The following is a 21,744-nucleotide window of genomic DNA, read 5'->3' on the forward strand; positions in this document are numbered from 1 at the left end:
CTGAGTGCGGTGGCCAGATCTCAGCTCACTGCAAGCTCCGCCTCCCGGGTTCCCGCCATTCTCCTGCCTCAGCCTCCGGAGTAGCTGGGACTACAGGCGCCCGCCACCGCGCCCGGCTAGTTTTTTGTATTTTTTTAGTAGAGACGGGGTTTCACCGTATTAGCCAGGATGGTCTCGATCTCCTGACCTCGTGATCCGCCCGTCTCGGCCTTCCAAAGTGCTGGGATTACAGGCTTGAGCCACCGCGCCCGGCCTATCTCCCATTTTTAAAATGAATTTGTTTCCAGAGTTAACAGTAATGTGTATAAAGTGACTGGAATTTGGTAGATACATAATAACTGGTTGCTAGCATTCCAATCATACTATTCCTTACCAAGAAATAGTTTGAAATGTATGTTATGATTATCTTGTGCATAATTTCTCTCAAATGTCATCTGATTTTCAATTTGTCTTGATCCTTCCACTAGAATTTTGGAAGCTTTCCTTTTCTGAAAAGACTAATTATATTTAGGTTTAATGTTTTTTCTCACTAAAATGAACACTGCCACTAAATAACAAGATGTAAACAAGAAACTTCACTCAGATTGGGCTGAAGGAAATTGTATGCTTTCCACACAGTAATCCAGAGCAAAATTCTTGGAAAGAAAAATCACCCTGTTACTGAGTAGCACTTCTCTACCACAAAAATGTTCCTATCTTTTGACAGGAATTCTACACTTAAGAATTTAAGCCTGTGAAAATATTCCAGCACACAGAAAAGCCTGAAACACAAAGATGTTCATCATAGTGTTGTGTATTGTTGAATAAAAATTGCAAACATTAAATGCCCAATATTACATTATCATAGTATCGTAAACTATTATAATGTATGTGATAGAACTTCTACAGCTGTTTATACTGGTGCTTTCCAGTGAAAAACTACCTCCAGACAGGTGCATCATACAGTCAGCATATATAACTATGTAAACCTAACAAAATGCATGGGACGGCCAGACACAGTGGCTCACACCTGTAATCCCAGCACTTTGGGAGGCTGAGGCAGGCGGATCACTTGAGGTCAGGAGTTCAACACTAGCCTGGCCAACATGATGAAACCCTGTCTCTACTAAAAATACAAAAATTAGCTGAGCATGGTGATGCATGTCTGTAATCCCAGCTACTTGGGAGGCTGAAGCAGAATTACTTGAACCCAAGAGGCGGAGGTTGTAGTGAGCCAAGATCATGCCACTGCACTCCAGCTTGGGTGACAGAGCGAAGCTCCGACTCAAAAAAAAAAAAAAAAAAAAAGCATGGGAAAAGAAAAGACTAGAAGGAAATACAGCAGAATGTGAATGAGAGCTTTAAGCCTGGTATGACCATAGGTTAATGGTTTTCTTTTTTTCCCAAAAAGCTTTATAGTGAAAAAATCATACATTATGTATTTTTATTTCTAATTGCAGTAAACTACACATAACGTAAAATTTATCATTTTCACTATTAAGTGTACAGTTGAGTGGCTTTAAGTACATTCAGATTGTTGTGCAAACATAACAATATCCATCTACAGAATTTTTCATCTTACAAAAGATGAAACTGAAACTGTGTTCAGAGTGAACAAGAATTCTTATTTCTTTTCCCATCTCATCCCCAGCCCCTGGCAACCACCATTCCTCTTTCTGTTTCTATGAGTTTGACTACCACCAGATACGTTATATAGTTATAACCATATAGTATTTTCCTTTTTGTGACTGGCTTATTTTCACTTAGCATAATATTCTCAGGATTCACCCATGTTGTAGAATGTGTCAGAATTTCTTCCATTCCTAGGGCTAATATTCCATTGCATGTACGTACGTATCACATTTGCTTATCCACTCATCCGCTGGACACTTGGATTGTTTCTGAGTTTTGGCTATTGTGAATAATGTTGCTATGAACATGGGTGTTCAAATATTCCTTCCACACATTATATTTAAAATATTATGTTTTTTCTTAAAGTTGCAACATTTTGGCCAGTCTAGGTGGCTCACACCTGTAATCTCAGCACCTTGAGAGGCTGAGGTGGGAGGACTGCTTGAGCCCAGGAATCTGAGACCAGCCTGGGCAACACAGGCTCTACAAAATAAAAACTAAACCTACTCAGTCATGATGGAGTGTGCCTGTGGTTCCAGCCACTCAGGAGGTTGAGGTAGGAGGATCACTTGAGCCTGGGAGGTTGAGGCTGCAGTGAGCCATGATGATGCCACTGCACAAGTGTAGTGACAGAGTGAGACTCGGTCTCAAAAGGAAAAGAAAAAGAAAAGTGCAACTTTCATTTTAGATACAGAGGGTACATATGCAGTTTGTTGCCTGGGAATATTGCGTGATACTGAGCTGTGGGGTATGAATCTCATCACCCAGGCAGTGAGCATAGTACCTGATAGGTAGTTTTTCAACCCATTTCCTCCTTCCTCCCTCCCCCACCCCAGTAGTCCCTAGTGTCTCTCGTTCCCGTGTTTACATCCGTGTGTGCTCAGTGTTTAGCTCCCACTTATGAGTGAGAACATACGGTATTTAAATAGTTTTTGCTCGAAATTGACTCCTCCTTTTCATGTTCCATGGTCTTGTTATATAACTATGACTTTACTCAGAACATTCGGACAAATAAAGTAGTGGAGGTGGGCAACGTGATCACTCCGGGGAAAAGTCACCTGAGCTACACCTCAGAAAATAATGCATCTTTCTGTTGTTCTGATTCCCATTACAGGACGAATGCCTTAGTTTCCACTTTCCAGCCTGGATTCCCTCACACTGAACCCTTCTTCGCTGCACCATCCTGCTTCTGACATTGAACTCATTGAACTCCTCCTGACACCCTGGCTCCAAGAAGACTGCCAAAAAAAAAAAAAAAAAATCACCCCAGCCATTTCTCTTCATCCTCACTAACAATTTGGTAATGAAGTATTGATTTCCACTTCTCTGCTTATGGGCGATATTAGATTTTCATTGATAAACTGCAATGGGGCTGTCTCGTCTCCACAGTACCCTTTTCACTGTCACAAGAAAACAAAGTGCCACTGAAGAAAAGTAATGACTGAGAACATTGATGTACTTATTTTGTCAGTTTGTAACAGGAAAGTGGGGGGGAGTATAAGTCTTCATAGTTTAATGTCCAAGTGGGCTGCACTAGATGTAGACACTTGGAGACTTACTTTTCATGGTAATGTCCATTTCCTATTTATAACCCCTCTGGGAACGTTTGTCTAAAGGAAATGTTTCTCTTCAGTGTAACAATTACGGTTGCACCTGGATTGCCCAGTCCTGCCCCTGCCCTAGGGGGCCATTAATCACTGCAAAGTAGAAGAATTATTGAGTTAAACCAGAGTTTGAGCCAAGAAAACCCCTGAACAATGTTCATCTTCTGTGAAACTTGTTCAAATAGTTAAGCTTAACCATGTTGCTGCCAAAGACTTTTCCTATGCAGTGGTGAGGCACCTTGATCATCATCATTATCTTGATTGGTTTAAAAAAAATAGTTGTAAGCACACACCACTGTCGTATGAGAACTGCAAATTGGGAGAACTGGTGAAATGCAGAATCTGAGAGAATGCGGGAAGATGAGATCACTGCAGGGTACAAAGTTCTGCAGCAGTCTTTTCTGGTAATCCCTTTCTGCAGGACCTGATGTTTATGGGCTCTAAAACGCAGCTTAGCTTAAGAAGAAACAGAAAGCATGAAATAGGGTGTCCATTTTAAATGTGTTCCTGCAACTTTTTTCATTAAAACTTTGAGGGCCCAATTTTAATTTGTGGAATATTCCCGTTAATAATGAGATCTAATTAAGACATCCATTAAAAGCCCGTTAAAGTTAATTTAACGTAAAAATTCCAATAGAACTGTATTAGATTTTCTCCATTAAATTAACGTTATGGATTTTTAACGGATGTCTTAATTATACGTTATTATTAACGGGAATACTGTATTACACAGATTAAAATCAGGTCCTAAGTCAACTTGGAAAAGCTAAGAGCATGTTTTAATATTAAAAGTCTTGCATACCTAGTGCACAGTTTGGAGACGCAAGGATAGATCTGTTTACTCCAGTTGAACATTTTCTATACAATTGAAAGCAACCTATAATAGATAAATCCATCATTGCATTTAAACAATGAATTTCCTTATTCTCAATGGACAAATAAGTCTGGATTATGTGGTAAATTGCTACTCAGCTATGGTGAAATACTTATACTATTCCAGGCACAACACTAGGAACTAGATGATTCTGAAACAAAAGGAATATTTTCTGTTGTTGCTTTAATTACCAAGGTTATTTTTTTTTTAATCTCAACACTGACAAAATGAAACCAAATATCTCTTCCTCACCATTTCTCAAGGAGGCTGCCTCTTGGAATTGTTTTGGGAATTTTGACATGATCCCTAAATTCAACATTGGGATTTAAAAAAAAAAAAAAAAAAAACCTTCTTATTTACCTCCTAGGGAAAGTGTTGCCCTTATGCCACATATAATAGCAAATTGCTTTTTTTATGGCATGCATAACCTAGATGGGAAAAAATATGGCGCTTCGGGGAAGGAGGGAAAAAGTAAATGAAGTTCCAGGAATGTCATTCTGAAGTAATGAGGCATGGACAGAAAATATACCCCTCACATCATCGGATTGAGATGGCAGTCGAAATAGCTTCATTGAAGTGTCAGCACTCATCCATCAATCAATCACCCACAAGGAAAAATAGCAACAGTACAACCGGGCAGCTTTTATGGGATTTACTCTTGGGCATAGGGAATAGCGGCTCAAATGTAGTTCTGACATGAAAAGCAAGGTGCTGATATTATTTTTTATGATGGGAGGATCATAAAGTGAATTGAGAACAGTGAGGTCTATCTTTGCTTAACCTATTCAACCAGAAATGAATGGAGCTCGACTGGAAAGGAACAGTCTTCGGATGGGTTAAGACTGAAGGGTGGACTGGACTCTACTGAGCACCGTCCTTCAACAAGGAAATTCTATTAAAGGAAAATCAATGCATTAGCATTGGGGTTCTTGAAGCTGTTAAAAATTGTCTGCTCCAATCCAGGGTTATTAGGCCAAAGTTACATAATTCAGATCTCACTGCAGCCATCCAAAAGCAGATTCTCAAGCCCTTGATCCAATGGGGGGAGGAGATCAATACAATTCCCAATTCCATGGAAATTGTTTCCCTTCTAAGGAAGAAAAAATAAACCATCTGCTTCAATATATAATCGATATGGTTTTGTTAGCGCAATTTCTATGGTGGGATGGGGTGGGAGGTGAGATTCGAAAATATTGATAAATTTGGTAAGACTGGTAAATCGCCGCCTGGCAACCATGCATGTCACTGCTGAGGGATGGCTGCTAAGGTTCACCTTAGAAAACAAGATCTGGGCTGGCGCTGGGGCATACACTTGGCTCTCAGCATATTCCTAGAGGCCAGGCCTCTCTTCATTTGGCCAGCCCTCTGAGGCTTCTAGAAACTTCTTTCTGGAGGAAAAAAAACTAAATAACATAAACTCAGGAGAATGTCTTTATCCACCTTCATACCACTGCTTTCTTTTCCCTGAATAAAAGACAGTTCTGATAAGTGAGAACTTTAGAATTGGAAAGGATGATGTGCAAATATAATGCAAATTACCCTCAAGTATCTCCATTCTGCCACCACCTCTTGGTACCAGTAAGAGGGAGAGGTCGCCTTTTCTTCCCCATCTGTCCTTCCAGCTAAGACCACCAGCCACCTGCAAATTGAGATGTCCATTTAAAAATTTATATGTCAATATTTAAATGTTATGTATTTGGCCTTATTTTGTAGTTCAGCAAATCCTCCAAATACACAGCATGTTACAAAGCACTGGTGGCACAGGGAACAACAGGAAATTATATTTATTTAGCAAATTCATTTAACAAATATTGTTGGGCACCTGTTATGTGTGACACTGTTCTAGGCACTGTGGGATAACAACAGTATAAACACTTCACACAACAGCCTGGCCTTCCTGTTGTTTTACAAGAGCTCCTAAAGACACTTGAGGGACACAGTTCATGTAGAACTAAAATATTAGTATTTCAGAATAAGGATTTTTTTTTCCTAAAAAGCATACAGAGAGGAAATAGCTTAAAAATAGGTCAAGACCTAAAAACAGAATATGTAATCATGGAATAAATTGGATAACCCAGACAGTCCCCACAGAATTTCTTTCAGGTCACAGATTTCTTAAAACTCACCCCCAAAATGTGCCTGTTTGGTTGCTTGAATCTTGCATAATTAATGTCACAGGCGCAAGCCGCTGAACTTAGTTGAGATGCAGAAAACAAACAAATGCAATGACATCTCTGAGAAGCATTTATGTAACTCTGTTTAAGTGGTGAGGAGGGGTGTGTGAAGACAGTGTGCATGCATATGTGTGTGTATTCATATATATGTGTATACATATGAATTTCACTGTTATTTTCCAGGGTCTATGGACAATGTGGCTAAGAATCTATGATGTTCTGAAACTTTTCACAGTAAATCCAAAGATTACAGACCTTACAAGGTGCTTGCATTCTGTTGCTTTTCCATCTGTCACTTCTCAGGTTATTTGACTGTGTTCAAACCTTCTTTTCTTTTTCATGGAGTTTCATTTTTTAAGCTTGTTAAATGCTTTTGTTTAAAAAAAAAAAAAACCCAAATGTCATTTTTCACGTTATCATCTCTTCTCTGCAACAAGGATAGTAAGATGGAGATGAATGCAAAAATAATAACAACAATACGGAAATATATTAAAGGCTTTAAAATATGCACATATGTAGTTCTAAAGAGCAATAACAGTAGTATCTATTTCGAAGATGCATTAGGCAAAAAAGAAATCAAAACTGAAATTTTCGTGTATTTTTCCCCTTGTAAGATGTTAAAATGCTAATTTCATTTTCTCCTTTCCTCTATGTGGCACTTTCTCAAAATATCTATGAAATACTTTTAGACAAAGATTGAGCTGGAGAAAGAGATACAAATTGCCATCCCCCAGACAGAGGGACATGTTTCCATTGTAGGAAGGCATTAAACATTTTGAAACTTGTGAATCATCTTTAGAATTTCTACTGGGGAATTTTACCTCTTCATCCAAAGTAAAAGCCACTTATCTCCTTTGGTTCCCAGTGACAGATTCAGAGGCACACACAGATATACAATTTTCAGGCTCTAGTTAATCTTCTTCCAATAGTTACGAACAATGGGCTAACAGGCGTGGGTGTTTCTCCAAAAATTATTCATGCACAAGGCAGCCCAAAGCTTCAGGGAAAACTAGAAATGTGTTATGGATTAGAATAGGACTGTTTTAAAATGCTAGTACCAGGTGGAACGCTATTTCTGCAACAGGACTCTGTCCATTTCCTTTGGAACAATATATTCCAAGTAAAATGGCTCTTCCAAGGAATGACACCCTGACTTGACACCCTTCGGTATACAAATTATTTTACCAACAGCCATGATTATTATTAAGGCCTTTTAAAATGCAGGCTGTTTGAAAAAAGACAGATTAAATATTCACAGCCCTTTGTATCATGTTTAATGCTTAAAACAGCTTTTAGCAGTACAAGTAATAACTTTTTGGTAAGAAACCCCAGGAGAAGTCAAAAAATTTGAACAAAGGCATTACAAAAAAAAAAAAATCTAACCACTCCATTCAACTCTTTCGGAAAATAAATTTCAATGTGTTCAATGAATTGTCTTGAACCTGAAACCTGAAACATTTGGATATCAGTCCCCTGCCAATAGCTAATATTTTCACTTTCTAAATGACCCCTATAACATTCAGGAATTATAGATGTGTATCTATATTTTTTAAGTGCAGAAAGTTCAACCAGTCTTCAGAGAAGTAACAGGGATGTCCATTGTGCATTGAAATAAATATTACAAACATTCCAGTTTTGCAATACAATACTCGAGCTTTCGAACACATCAGATGCTAGAATGTGTAATGCAAGTCAAAAAAGCTGACATACAAAACAATTCCCATTTGGCTCAGGGTTCCTAAATGTCACAATATCTTGGGTTACAATACACTTTTTGATCTCCTGATGATGTCCTTCTAATCCCTTCTGACTTTGATTCCTAACAGCCAGGCACTGTTAGCATGAATCATAAACTTCCAAACCCCTTTAAAATCAAGAAGCTAGCTGATCATACAGCCTTTTTAATGGCCGACCAGTTCTTGCTCTCCAGAGCTTTCACATCTGTTTGGGAAACCTGACATCAAATGCATTTATGCTATCTATTTGCTCCCTTGCATTGACTCTAGATTTTTTTTTTTTAATTTCTTTTAGAAAGGGCAGGGGGGAAGTGGGTCAGAGTGAGTTTCAAGAATCACATTCATCCTTGCCCTAAAGGAAAGTATCTACTTGCCAGCAAAGAAAGGCAAACACATTTTTATATTCAGAAAGCAGACCGGTCATTTTCAAAGAAAAATGACTGCAACCATACCTGTAGAATGTTTCTGTGCAAACGCACTAATTTTCTATCACCTGCATGCTGTATATAATACATTTGCCTGTATACTAGGAAGAAAAACCAGGCTGTTTTCCCTGAGTACAATGCCGCTTGGATGGCTGGGAGCATAAGCCTTCCGTGCATTTTTATAGTGTACATATTTGTATATACTAACTATATCGCCATGTATGAACACAGATTTTGTTATATTTGCTTGTTTCTGTTTCCTACCAAACTGGCCCACAATGGGGATTCTTTTGTATAGAAAAAATATGCTTGTAATTTTTCCTGGTCATTCTCTTTCAATAGCTTATGAAAGAATTAGATCTGAGTTTACAAAGAAACTATAAGAACCAAGTTTGTCTGTCTGCATGAGTCCCGTCCAATTGCTGGATCTAGGGAGGAACCAACGTCCTAATTCAGAGTTTTCCTTTTAAAGGCATGCTTTACCCCCGTGGGAAAACTGCACACTCATCCATGTAGAATTATTCTCTTTGTATTTTATCTAATAGTGCCTGAAAATTTTTTTAATGTCTTCTTAGAGGAAGAATTCATAATGGTCAAAATTTGAAACATTAGCTTAATTTTGTTTTTATGACCTCGAGATTCTTCTCCTTATTTATTCGGTTGCTGTTGTAATGGGGCCCCAGGCCATTCCTGACATCGGCGTGTTCTTCTTCTGCATTAAGGATGTTTTTGAAATTACAGAGATTATTGAGCCAACAGGCTGTTTTAATCAAAACCATGTTTCACTTGTTTTTGATGATTATAAATTGTCCTTGCAATGAAAAAAAAAAAAACTTTTCTGCTAGGAAGATTATACCACCCTGTGGCCAAACAGATTCATCACAGATAGGCATCTATGCCCACTTCTCTGGGATCTGGAAAATTCTTCCCTTGGCTGACCCCAATTTCTTTTACTCCCCATCATCCTGAATATTAGCTTTCAATGCAGTCACTATTTGAAATTTCCAAAGGCTTTGCCGCACTGTCACTGCCCAAAGACAAACAACCAGCTGGAAATGATGGCTTTCCTGCTTGAAACGAAGGGAGCCAGGTGCGGTGGCTCACGCCTGTAACCCCAGCACTTTGGGAGGCCGAGGCAGGCGGATCACTTGAGGTCAGGAGTTTGAGACCAGCCTGGCCAACATGACAAAACCTCGTCTCTACTAAAAATACAAAAAAATAGCCGGGCGTGGTGGCACGTATGTGTAGTCCCAACTACTTAGGAGGCTGAGGCAAGAGAATTGCTTGAGCCTGGGAGGCGAAGGTTGCAGTGAGCTGAGATGGTGCCACTGCACTACAGCCTGGGCAACAGAGTGAGACTCTGTCTCAAAAAAAAGAAAAAAAAGAAGGAATTTTCAGAAAAAGTGCTCCCTTTTATGTCCCGTGGTGCCACCATCCTGTCCTCCTTCGTAATCATGAACAATCTGATCTTGATCTCCCACATAACTTAAATCAGGCAAAAAGAAACATTCACAGCAGCCCCTTGCTGAATAAAAATGACTTTGTTTGGAGGCACTTAAGATGTATGCCTGTGTGTGATGCCGCAGCACTGAAATTATCTGTAGAAGGGGAATTTTTTTAAATACAATTTTATCACTAGAAATAAATTCCGATGGTGGAGACGAAGAAAACCCTTAAATTATATCACAAAAGCCATTATTTTTTGCATCCAAAGAGTTTTTTTTTTTTTTTTAAGGAAAATCATTCTACTTTGAGAACTGTAATTAAAGCCCTAAATAACAGACACTACTTTTTTGAGCTATTGTGAAAAAATAACAACACAGTCGCCAAGGTTGTATGGAGCCCCTGATTTCCATCAAAAAGGTTTCTATAAGTATATTATTTACATTTTTACACATGACAACTCTTTCCTTTGTGTTGATTTAAAAAAGTCTTTTTTTTTCCCCACTCAGCAGTTATTGGAAATAGACTGTTCCCATCTGAAACCTTATGGTAATTTGCATCAGGAAACCCAACTGCTGATATTAAGGACCTGGGTGTGTTCAATTATGATTTTGCTGGAGGCTGTCCCTCATTTTAATGCTGCAGATATTGAACCACCTTCCTGAAACCTAGCTGATACGGAATAGCAGAGACATGCCTCTCAACACCATTAGCTTTGCAAATGGCTTCATTTCAGTCAACGTCGACTTCTGCTTTGGCCAATTGAAAAATGAAAATTAAAGGAGAGAAGAAAAAAAAAACACAGATGCACTTAAAACATGAAAAGAATTATTTATATGATAAAAATATATTTAGATTTTCAAAGCACAAGACTGAATAGAAGTGCTCTTTTTATGCTTTCTGGAGATGTTACTGTTAAATGTCTTTCTACATCAGGCTTAATAAATCTGTAATGACATTTGATGGATTGATTTCTGCCTATGTGTGTTTTTTAAAGATGGCAAGAGAGGAAAAAGGCAAGAGTGGGGGGATGAGGGCAGGAAAGAACAGCAGCGACCCCCGGGGAGGCCAACCGAGGACATTATTGGTAGGCCTCCCTGTTGTTTGGACCTGCTGACCCACTTCCAGAATGTCCCCTCATCTCCATCAGATTTATTTATTTTTTTTTTTTTTTTTTTTTACAAATGCCAGCACCCCTTGTTTGGTTTCTGGGCTGCCTCTGATTGCTCTCATCTCTGATCTGCTTATGCCTGCGTAATTTATGATGTAATCTCAACAGAGGCAGTGGGAGGCTGTCTCACAAATTCAAGCATGCAAGGGAGAGAGCAGCCGTGATTGAGATGGCCCGATCTTCTCCACCTCAAAGCGATGGCCCTGCTTACCACTCAGTTTCCCTGTGTACTCCCCTCCACTTCCTTTAATGTCCTGGGAGAATTGGACCATGTTTCATACACAAGCTGCCCAAGCAGACGCTGATGCCCCACCAGAAATGATTTGTTGTCTGTGCACAGCCAGCTCTCAGCTCCTGTGTTGTGTGGTTGCATGAGTCCTGTAGTCATTAAATTATGATGGCTACCGTATCACCTGTTAGCTCCACATCATTGCCATGACTCCATGTCTAGGACATAAAATGGGAGCGGCCAGGCTAGAGAGAGCAAGCCAGGTGAGGAATGAGGGAGGTAGCCATGGCGAAGTATTGGGATAAGCACCTTGGACCCAATCAAAGAACTCTTGATCATCATTTACTTAGTGAACACTGAGCACCTACTATGTGGCAGGTCTGAGGATGACACAGATCAATGAAGGCAGTGATGGTTATGAGAACAGGATTGAGAGCCAAACTGTGTTAAGGTCAAGGTCCTGTCATGTTTTATCTGTGTGATCTAAGGCAAGACCGCAGAAAGAAAAGAACACAAAGCAAGGATGAGAATGGGGGCTGTGGGAGCTCAGAGGTGGCTCCCAGCCAACCTGAGAAGTCACAGAAGGATGAAGGCAAAACCTGCGCCATCACTGCAGTAATTTCTCGAAGGAGTGTGGAAAAACCACGAGGACAAGAGAGTGTGTGCCTTAACCACCCCCTTCTTCCAATCTAGTCCATGAACAACTCTTGTGGTTTCTAACTTCAAAATACATGAATCTGTTTACTTTAGGTCTCTCCTAGACATCTGGGATGACCGCCCAACTAATCTCCCATCTGTCATCCTAAGCCCTCTAAACCCAAATCCACGCTCCACATAGTAGCCGAAGTGATGCTTTAATAAAGTAAATCAGGCCGGGTGCGGTGGCTCAAGCCTGTAATCCCAGCACTTTGGGAGGCCGAGACGGGCGGATCACGAGGTCAGGAGTTCGAGACCATCCTGGCTAACACAGTGAAACCCCGTCTCTACTAAAAAATACAAAAAGCTAGCCGGGTGAGGTGGCGGGCGCCTGTAGTCCCAGCTACTTGGGAGGCTGAGGCAGGAGAATGGTGTAAACCCGGGAAGCGGAGCTTGCAGTGAGCTGAGATCCATCCACTGCACTCCAGCCCGGGCGACAGAGTGAGACTCCGTCTCAAAATTAAAAAAATAAAAAAATAAAAAAATAAAGTAAATCAAATCTTGTCATTTTGCTCCTCAAGACCCAGGGTCAGCACACTTTTTGAAGGCTCAGATAGTAAATATATTCATCTTTGTAACATCTAGTCTCTGACCCAGCAACTCAACTCTGCCATTGTTGTGCAAAAGCAGCTATAAGCAATAATAAATAAATGAGTGTAACTATGTTCCAATAGAACTTTACTCCATAAAAACAAGGAGCAGGCCAAATTTGTCCCACAGACCATAGTTTGCTAACCCTGGCTCAAGGTCCTTCAGCACTCAAGTTTCCGTTTGTCTTAGATTGATTTCTCATGGAAACGGGGCCTGAGATGAGAATGTGAGATCAAGACGAGTAGTTCATATAGGAGGTGAATCCAGGAAACAGTAAGAGAGGAATGGAGAGGGAAACAGGAAAGGAAGAATGCCCAAAAAAGAGGCCTTAAGAACAATTATCGCCATGGGCAATGGACTCCAATCCCACTGGGGCGCTCTGGAAGACACTGTGCAGCATGCCTCAGTAATCCTGCCTGAGGGGTGAGGAAGCTGGGGTATTTATACACCACCTCTGCTCAGTTATTAGTCGACAGCTGCTGCAGGGTAGCGTAGGGGGACATCAATTCCCTAGCACTTCATCTGCCCAAAGGTTGGAAGAAATAGTCTTCAGTGGCCAGAGAACACCTCAAGGCACAGAGTACCAGGTGTTTGAAACTGGAAGAAAAGATGAACGACATGCAAGGAAATGGTCAATGCCAAGGAATGTGGGCAGGGCTTCTGCAGCACCCCATCTCACTTAGAAAGAAATCCAAACTCCTCCCCAGGCAGCATTTTTTTTTTTTTTTTTTGGAAATAGAGTCTCACTCTCTCACACAGGCTGGGGTGCAGTGGTGTGATCTCGGCTCACCGCAATCTCTGCCTCCCAGGTTCAAGCAATTCTCCTATCTCAGCCTTCCAAGCAGCTGGGATTACAGGTGCCCACCACCACGCCCAGCTAATTTTTGTATTTTTAGTAGAGAAGAGGTTTCACCATGTTGGCCAGGTTGGTCTCAAACTCCTGACCGCAGGCAATTCACCTGCCTCATCCTCCCAAAGTGCTGTGATTACAGGCATGAGCCACCATACCCAGCCCCCCAGGCAGTATTGAACCTTCCTGGTTTGTCCACTGCCTGCTTTCCTGACCTCATCTCTCCTTTAGACACGCAGCTCTAGCCATGCTACCCTACAACAGTTCCTAAACCACACAACACCATTCCCTCTGGTGACAGTGTAAGCCACCTAGCCAGGTTTCTTCGTATTTCTCATGTCTCTGCTTTGGGATCTCCTCTTCTGAAAGGTGCTCTCTTAGCCCTCATCTATAAAGCCCTGTTACTCCACCCCTCAGCCCGGATCACGAGCTTTGTTGTCATTTAATGTGTGGTCAATTTCCTTCACGGGTCACCATGTGAAAACAGAAACTAATGTCTGTTTTGTTCATGTATTCCTATAAGAAGCATAATGCCTGACATACAATATGTGTCCAACAAATTGTTAATAAATCAATGTTAAATAAATGTTAAATAAATCAATGCTGTTCTTCTGAAGACCTGGGAGGTCTCTAGCCACAGTCTCTAAAATACTCCTTCCCTCCCCCTGCCTGACCACTGCCTGAATCTACCAGGAGTCACCGCTTTCATCCTCCCCGTAGTGCGGGGAGGCATTTCTCAAGAATGTTAATCACAGAACATGCTATTAAAATATCTGAACTTTCTGGGTAGCCAGGGGCCTCAGTGAGCTCCAACTAGGTTACAGAGCGTGGTCTCAGGGAACCGCAAGCCGTGTGTGTTTGCCCTAAAACCAGTGGACTCAAGGCAGTCCCTTAAAAAGTCCAAGCACAGGCTGAGTGCAGTGGCTCACACCTGGAATCCCAGCACTTTAAGAGGCCGAGACAGGCAGATCACCTGATGTCATGAGTTCGAAACCAGCCTGGCCAACATGGCGAAACCCTGTCTCTACTAAAAATACAAAAATTAGCCGGGTGTGGTGGAGGGCACCTGTAATCCTAGCTACTCAGGAGGCTGAGGCGGGAGAATTGCTTGAACTCCGGAGGAGGAGGTTGCAGTGAACTGACATTGGGCCACTGCCCTCCAGCCTGGGCAATAGAGCAAGACTCTGTCTAAATAAAAAAAACAGCAGGGAGGGCTCAAGCGCGGTGGCTCACGCCTGTAATCCCAGCACTTTGGGAGGCTGAGGCAAGCAGATCACGAGGTCAGGAAATCGAGACCATCCTGGCCAACATGGTGAAACCCCTTCTCTACTAAAAATACAAAAAATTAGCCAGGCGTGGTGGCAGGTGCCTATAGTCCCAGCTATTCAGGAGGCTGAAGCAGGAGAATCCCTTGAACCCAGGAGGCAGAGGTTGCAGTGAGCTGAGATTGTGCCTCTGGACTCCAGCCTGGGCAACAGAGTGAGACTCTGTCTAAAAGAAAAAAAAAAAAGGTCTCAGCACAGAAGCCTGGGAGTCCTGTGGAAGCCAAGACTCGGCTCCCGAGTAAAAGGGTTCAGGGTGGATGAACGAAGGGGTCTTCAAACAAGTCCCCAATATATCCAATCTCTTCTGTGTCTTTCACATCGCAAATCGGAATCTGTTTTCAACAAATGGAGCACTTTAAAAACACTACAATCTTGCTGAGTTTTTTACTAAGTGCACGTGTTACTTTTTCATAATTAAAGAGCAAAGATTTTAGATAAAGTAGTAAATATATTTATGATAAGGGAATGTCCCTATTAGGTATGAAAATAGACTTATCTATAATAATCTTTTTTTTTTTTTTTTTTTTTGAGACGGAGTCTCGCTCTGTCGCCCAGGCTGGAATGCAGTGGCCGGATCTCAGCTCACTGCAAGCTCCGCCCCCCGGGTTTACGCCATTCTCCTGCCTCAGCCTCCCGAGTAGCTGGGACTACAGGCGCCCGCCACCTCGCCCGGCTAGTTTTTTGTATTTTTTTAGTAGAGACGGGGTTTCACTGTATTAGCCAGGATGGTCTCGATCTCCTGACCTCGTGATCCGCCCGTCTCGGCCTCCCAAAGTGCTGGGATTACAGGCTTGAGCCACCGCGCCCAGCCTATAATAATCTTAAAATTCTGGACGGGCACAAGGGTGAACTGACATCTCAATGTAAAACAAAATAATGTCCCTGAATATGCTAAGTGCTTAAGTAAGAATTTAGCATAGTCCAAAAGTAAATTTTAGATTTGTGGAGAAATGATGCATTCATATCTAATAAAAATGATAAATGGGGTGAAAGGTATGATAATTACTCTGATTTGAGGATTACACAGGTACATGTTTATCAAAATATTGTACTGTATACCATAAATACGTACTATTATGTGTCAATTAAAAATAATAAAAGGCTGGGCGCAGTGGCTCACGCCTGGAATCCCAGCACTTTGGGAGGCCGAGACAGGGGGAACACTTGAGGTCAGGAGTTGGAGACCAGCCTGGCCAACATGGCAAAACCCCAACTCTACTAAAAATACAAAGATTTGCTGGGTATGGTCATGCGAGTCTATAATCCCAGCTACTTGGGAGGCTGAGGCACGAGACTCACCTGAACCTGAAAGGCTGAGGTTGCAGTGAACCGAGATTGTGCCACTGCACTCCAGCCTGGGTGACAGAGTAAGACTCTGTCTCAAATAATAATGCTAATAATAATAACAAAAAATAAAATAAAATAGTACTCAGACAATTGATAAGCTTATCAGAAACTGAAGTTAAGTATTTATTTTATGCTATAAATTAAAGTATATTCCAGATGAACTAAAGGATTATATCTAGAAAACAAATCATAAAACAATTAGAATAAAATCTATGTTGATAGCTGATATCAGTCAGGGAAGTCATTCCCAAACTTAAAAGTCTCAAGTTCCAGTCTTAACTATTTCTTCCTTAAATGGTAAGAAAGAAATAAAAGGAAGAAATAATAAAAACTCCAGGAGTCAAAACACACACACACACACAAATACTATAAATACAGTGAAAAGTCATTGGAGGAAAATTATTTATATTAATACATGATTAATTGTGACAGTTCTAATTAATGATATGAAGAGCGTTATATATCTCTAAGAAAAATAAATAAATATCCAAATAGAAAACTTTTGGCAAAATGTATAAGCCAACATTACAAAATTGATAAATTAAAGTGGTGAATAAACATTTAAGACAAGTGACAATAATAACCAAAGGGATGTAGAATAAGGAAAACAAGAAGAAATCATTTTCACTTATCAAACTGACAAAAATAAAGAAAAATGTTCCCATTGTTGGCGAGGGCTCAAAAGAGATATACATACACATTGTTGCTGAAAGCAAAAATGGATAGCAACTTTCTGGAAAATAAACAGTATTGATCAATTTCTCTAACACGTGTACACCCTTTGATTAACTACTATTCTGGAGAGCCTTCCTCAAAAACAATTGAAGATGTGCACTGAGATTTATTTAATAAGAATGTTCGATCATAATATTGGTTATGAGTGAAATATTGGAATAAACCTAAGTGTTCTAAAATAGGAGGATGATTAAATAAATGTTGGTACATCTATGCCATAGAATAGTACACAGTCATGAATACTTGAGCACTTAAAAATAGTCACAGTATATTTATTAAAAAACAAAATAGAAAAAAAATGAAGATAGACAAGGAACATAGATCAATGTTATTGGTGGTGGAATTCTGAGTAATGTTTACTTTTATATTCTTTGGTATGTTTTTTTCTTTTTCTTAACTTACAAAATATTTCTTTTTCTATTTCTTTGTTTGTTTTTGAGATGGAGTCTCGTTGTGTCACCCAGGCTGGAGTGCAGTGGTGTGATCTCAGCTCACTGTAACCTCCACCTCCCGAGTTCAAGCGATTCTCCTGCCTCAGCCTCCTGAGTAGCTGGGATTACAGGCACACACCATCATGCCCAGCTAATTTTTGTATTTTCAGTAGAGACAGGGTTTCACCATGTTGACTAGGCTGGTCTCGATCGCCTGACCTCATGGTCCACCTGCCTCAGCCTCCCAAAGTGCTGGGATTACAGGCGTGAGCCACCGCATCTGGCCTCTTCTACATTTTTTTGTATTATTTGTTTGTTTATTTATTTATTTATTTATGAGGTGGAATCTAGCTCTGTTGCCCAGGCTGGAGTGCAATGGTACGATCTCAGCTTACCACAACCTCTGCCTCCCAAGTTCAAGTGATTGTCCTGCCTCAGCCTCCCGAGTAGCTGTGACTACAGGCACACGCCACCATGCCCACCTAATTTTTTTATTTTTAGTAGAGACGGGGGTTCACTATGTTGGCCAGGCTGGTCTTGAACTCCTGACCTCGTGATCCAACCGCCTTGGCTTCCCAAAGTGCTGGGATTATAGGCATGAGCCACCGCACCCGGTCAGTTTATATTTTTTACACTGAGATTATATTTATCTTTGGGGTGAAGTGTTTTTTCCAATGTTTCCAGAAACATATCAATATAGTATGACCACAACATGTGAAAGAAACTAAAAAAGTGATAAAAATGCATTAAAATTAAGTGGCCACTATGGCACTTTTCTGCCCTGGTGGAGTGGAGAAAAGGTCTCAGGGCACATCTGAGCAATTGCCCCTAAATTAGCTGAAGTCCCTCTAGGACCTTGTCTTCCAGCACTTATGACAGTTGTAATTTTATCCTGCTTGGCGTGATCATCATTAATGAACGCCTACCTTCCTCACTTATACTAAAAAGAACAGCTTAGAAGTATAATGGTACACACCACATGCCAATCGTTTTTCTAAGCACTCTGCCTATATTATTTCCTTTAATCCAAACAAACAACCCTCTGAGGTGAGTACAGTTATCTCCTCCATATGACAGATGAGGAAACTGAGGAACAGAGAGGGCAAATAAGTTATTCAATCTCCACAGGCTAGTAAGTGGCAGAGTTGGGATTCAGCCAGGTCAACTGGCTCCATTGTTTGTGGTCTTGGCCAATTCTCGACCAGGGGTCAGCAGATTGCAACCTGTGGGCCAAGCCCAGCCCTCACCACCTGTTTTGTTTTTCAATAAAGTTTTTTTTTTATTTGTTTTGTTTTGTTTTGTTTGAGACAGAGTCTCGCTCTGTCGCCCAGGCTGGAGTGCAGTGGCACGATCTCGGCTCACTGCAAGCTCTGCCTCCCGGGTTACGCCATTCTCCTGCCTCAGCCTCCCAAGTAGCTGGGACTACAGGCGCCTGCCACCACATCCAGCTAATTTTTTTGTAGTTTTAGTAGAGACAGGATTTCACCATGTTAGCCAGGATGGTCTCGATCTCCTGACCTCATGATCCACCCCTGCTGGCCTCCCAAAGTGCTGGGATTGCAGGCTTGAGCCACCGTGCCCAGCCATTCAATAAAGTTTTATTGGAACACAGCCACGCTCATTTGATTATTTATCTATGGCTGCTTGCACTTTACAACAGTCAAGTGAAGCATTTGCTACAGAAACTTACATGAATCTCTCCTCACTCTACACCACTGCATGGCATCCTCTGGGTTACGGTGATGTCATCATAATACAATTTTGCTTTTTGTTCCCCAAGGCCAAAAATATCTACTATCTAGTCATTTACCAAAAATCTTTGACGAGCCCCACTACTCTGTCACTAGATTTCAGACTCGTGAACGGAGGAGCAAAATCCTTCTTGGTCTCCAACTGTTTCACCAGCTTCTGCAACACAGTCTATCAGCCCTCACACTGCACAGTTGCTAAAAAAAAAAAAAAAAATTGTATGTGTGTATATATATATACACACAGAGAAAAGAATCAGGCCTGGCATGGTGGCTCACGCCTGTAATCTGAGCACTTTGGGAGGCCAAGGCAGGCAAATCGCTTGAGCCCAGGAATTTGAGACCAGCCTGGGCAACATGATGAAACTCCATCTCTACAGAAAATCAAAAAAATTATCCAGGTCTGGTGGCATGTGCCTGTAGTCACAGCTACTCAGGAGGGTGAGACAGGAGAATCATCCGAGTCCCGGAGGTCAAGCCTGCAGTGAGCCATGATTGTGCCACTGCACTTCAGTCTGGGCGACAGAGCAAGACCCTGTCTCAACCCTGTCTCAAAAAAGAAAGGAAGGAAGGGAGGGAGGGAGGGAGGAAAGGAAAAAGGGAGGAAAGGAGGGAGGGAGGGAGGGAGGGAGGAAGGATCAACAGATACATAAATGAGTCTTAGCAAATACCTTCATATGTGCTGTGTAGTGACGCTTACCTAGTAAGACATCATGCTAAGAAACGGGCTGATTCTCACGGCAGTCCATGGGGTACTAGTCACCCCCCATTTCACAGATGAGAAGATTCGCATTGCTCAGTATCACACACCACTTAACATGTAGACCTGAAATTCAGACTTCACGTTTGTGGAAGTGGGAAAGTCCACACTCTTGTAAGCCCCTAGTATGAGTCTTGGCAAATGGTGGGCCTTTTAGAAATGACAGTTTCTTCACTATGTACAAACTTTAGGGACCTAAGGCCCACGCTATTACCAGGAGGTGTCCCAGGACTTCTGAGAAGACCCAGTGAGGCCTGGAGGCTGAAGGATGAATAATGGAGAACAGGTACTTCCCGGAGAAAGTAAACGTGACAAGCAAAGACCTTTGAAATATGAGCTGGTGTCCCACTTCCCCCCTAGGTCTTCCAGTCCCTCCGTGGTCTGCTTCCCAGGCTCCAAAACTAAGCTCCTCCCGTCCCGAGGGAAACGGAAAGGCTTTGGGAAAACACACGATGTTTTCAGAAGTAAGGACAAGCTTCCTGCACCCCCAGCCTGTCCTGCCTGCGCTCATCCTGGATTGATTAGTTTTATAGTCCCCCTGTGGCCCCAGATAGGTTCCAAAGGCCTCAGCAGGCCTGAGACTCTGTCTGGTTTGGCTCCTGCCATTCCAGCACATTCTACGCTCCAGCCAAACTGAAGTCCTCTGGATCCCAGCACCTGCCAGGTACTCTCCTGCCTCTGTACCTTTGCACGTGCTAGGACCCTGGTCTTCCCACTGTCATTTACCCTTCAGCTTCCCCTAGGGACTGCCTGTGACTCTCAGCTTAAAAAATGTTCCCTGCCCTCCAGTCCCACCCTGGACCTCCCCCTTGCAAAAGTCCTGGCAGTTGCGGTCATGTGAGCTGTCTGCTTGTCTCCCATATGCACTAAGGGCAGGGCTCCAGCAGTCTTCCCCCTCAAGCCCCAGCCTGCATCCCCAGCACCACACCCTGTGGCTAAGACACAGTGGGAGCGCGATGAAGCCGCGTTGGAGTGGTGCACGTGACAAAGGCCGGGTGATAGTCTCGCTCCAAGCAGCCTCAGGTATGCTCCTGTGATGGTTAAGTGTCAGCTTGATTGGACTGAAGGACGCAAAGTATTGTTTCTGGGTGTATCTGGGTGTGTCTGAGTGTTGCCAGAAGAGATTAACATTTGAGTCAGTGGACTGGGAGAGAAAGATCCACCCCCAGGAAGATGCACCCACAGTGTGGGTGGGCACCATCCAATCGGCTGCCAGTGCAGCTAGAAAAATCAGGCAGAAGAAGATGGGATACGCTGGCTTGCTGGGTCCTCTGGCCTTCATCTGTCTCCCATGCTGGATGCTTCTTGCCCTTGAACACTAGACTCCAGGTTCTTCACCCTTTGGTCTCTTGGACTTACACCAGTGGTTTGCCAGGGGCTCTCAGACGGCCACAGACTGACGGCTGCACTGTCAGCTTCCCTAGTTTTGAGGTTTTGGGACTCGGACTGAGCCACCACTGGCTTCCTGGCTCCTCAACTTGTAGATGGCCCTACTGTGGGACTTTTACCTTGTGATCGTGTGAGTTAGTTCGCCTTAATAAGCTGCCTTCCATATGTACATATATCCAGCCGGGCACGATGGTTCACATCTGTAATCCCAGCACTTTGGGAGGCCAAGGCGGGTGGATCACTTGAGGTCAGGAGTTCAAGACCAGCCTGATCAACATGGTGAAACCTTGTCTCTACTAAAAATGCAAAAAGTAGCTGGGTGTGGTGGTCTGCATGTCTGTAATCCCAGCTACTCAGGAGGCTGAGACAGGAGAATTGCTTGAACCCAGGGGGTGGAGGTTGCAGTGAGGCAAGATCGCGCCACTGCACTCCAGCCTGGGCAACAGAGCAAGACTCTATCTCAAAAAAAATAAAAATAAAAATAAATAAAAATACAAAAATGAGCTGGGCGTGGTGGCAGGCACCTGTAGTCCCAGCTACTCAGAAGGCTGAGGCAGGAGAATTGTTTGAACCTGGAAGGTGGAGGTTGCAGTGAGCCGAGATTA

General features: G+C 42.2%; 1 protein-coding gene and 1 long non-coding RNA gene across 3 annotated transcripts in view; one reads left to right on the top strand and one right to left on the bottom strand.

Annotated features, from left to right (window-relative positions):
* TSHZ2 (teashirt zinc finger homeobox 2) overlaps nt 1-10,836 on the top strand; it is a 515,416-nt gene extending 504,580 nt beyond the window's left edge. The window contains exon 3 of one of the 2 annotated variants that reach the window (XM_033186765.1): nt 2,726-10,836. In XM_033186765.1, the coding sequence (XP_033042656.1) occupies nt 2,726-2,727 (2 nt within the window). In that variant the 3' untranslated portion in view covers nt 2,728-10,836. The remainder of the gene's footprint in view (nt 1-2,725) is intronic. The other variant, XM_033186764.1, reaches the window with a different exon arrangement.
* On the bottom strand, nt 1,926-21,453 carry LOC117068943. The gene is made up of 5 exons (XR_004431321.1): nt 21,310-21,453; nt 18,055-18,056; nt 7,036-7,044; nt 5,541-5,542; nt 1,926-1,935 (listed from the first exon to the last, which is right to left on the bottom strand). It is a non-coding gene; the product is annotated as an uncharacterized LOC117068943 (long non-coding RNA).
* Between the last annotated feature and the right edge of the window lie 291 nt (nt 21,454-21,744).

Source organism: Trachypithecus francoisi, unplaced genomic scaffold (assembly GCF_009764315.1).
Source record: "Trachypithecus francoisi isolate TF-2019V2 unplaced genomic scaffold, Tfra_2.0 Lachesis_group21, whole genome shotgun sequence".
Taxonomy (NCBI): Eukaryota; Metazoa; Chordata; class Mammalia; order Primates; family Cercopithecidae; genus Trachypithecus; species Trachypithecus francoisi.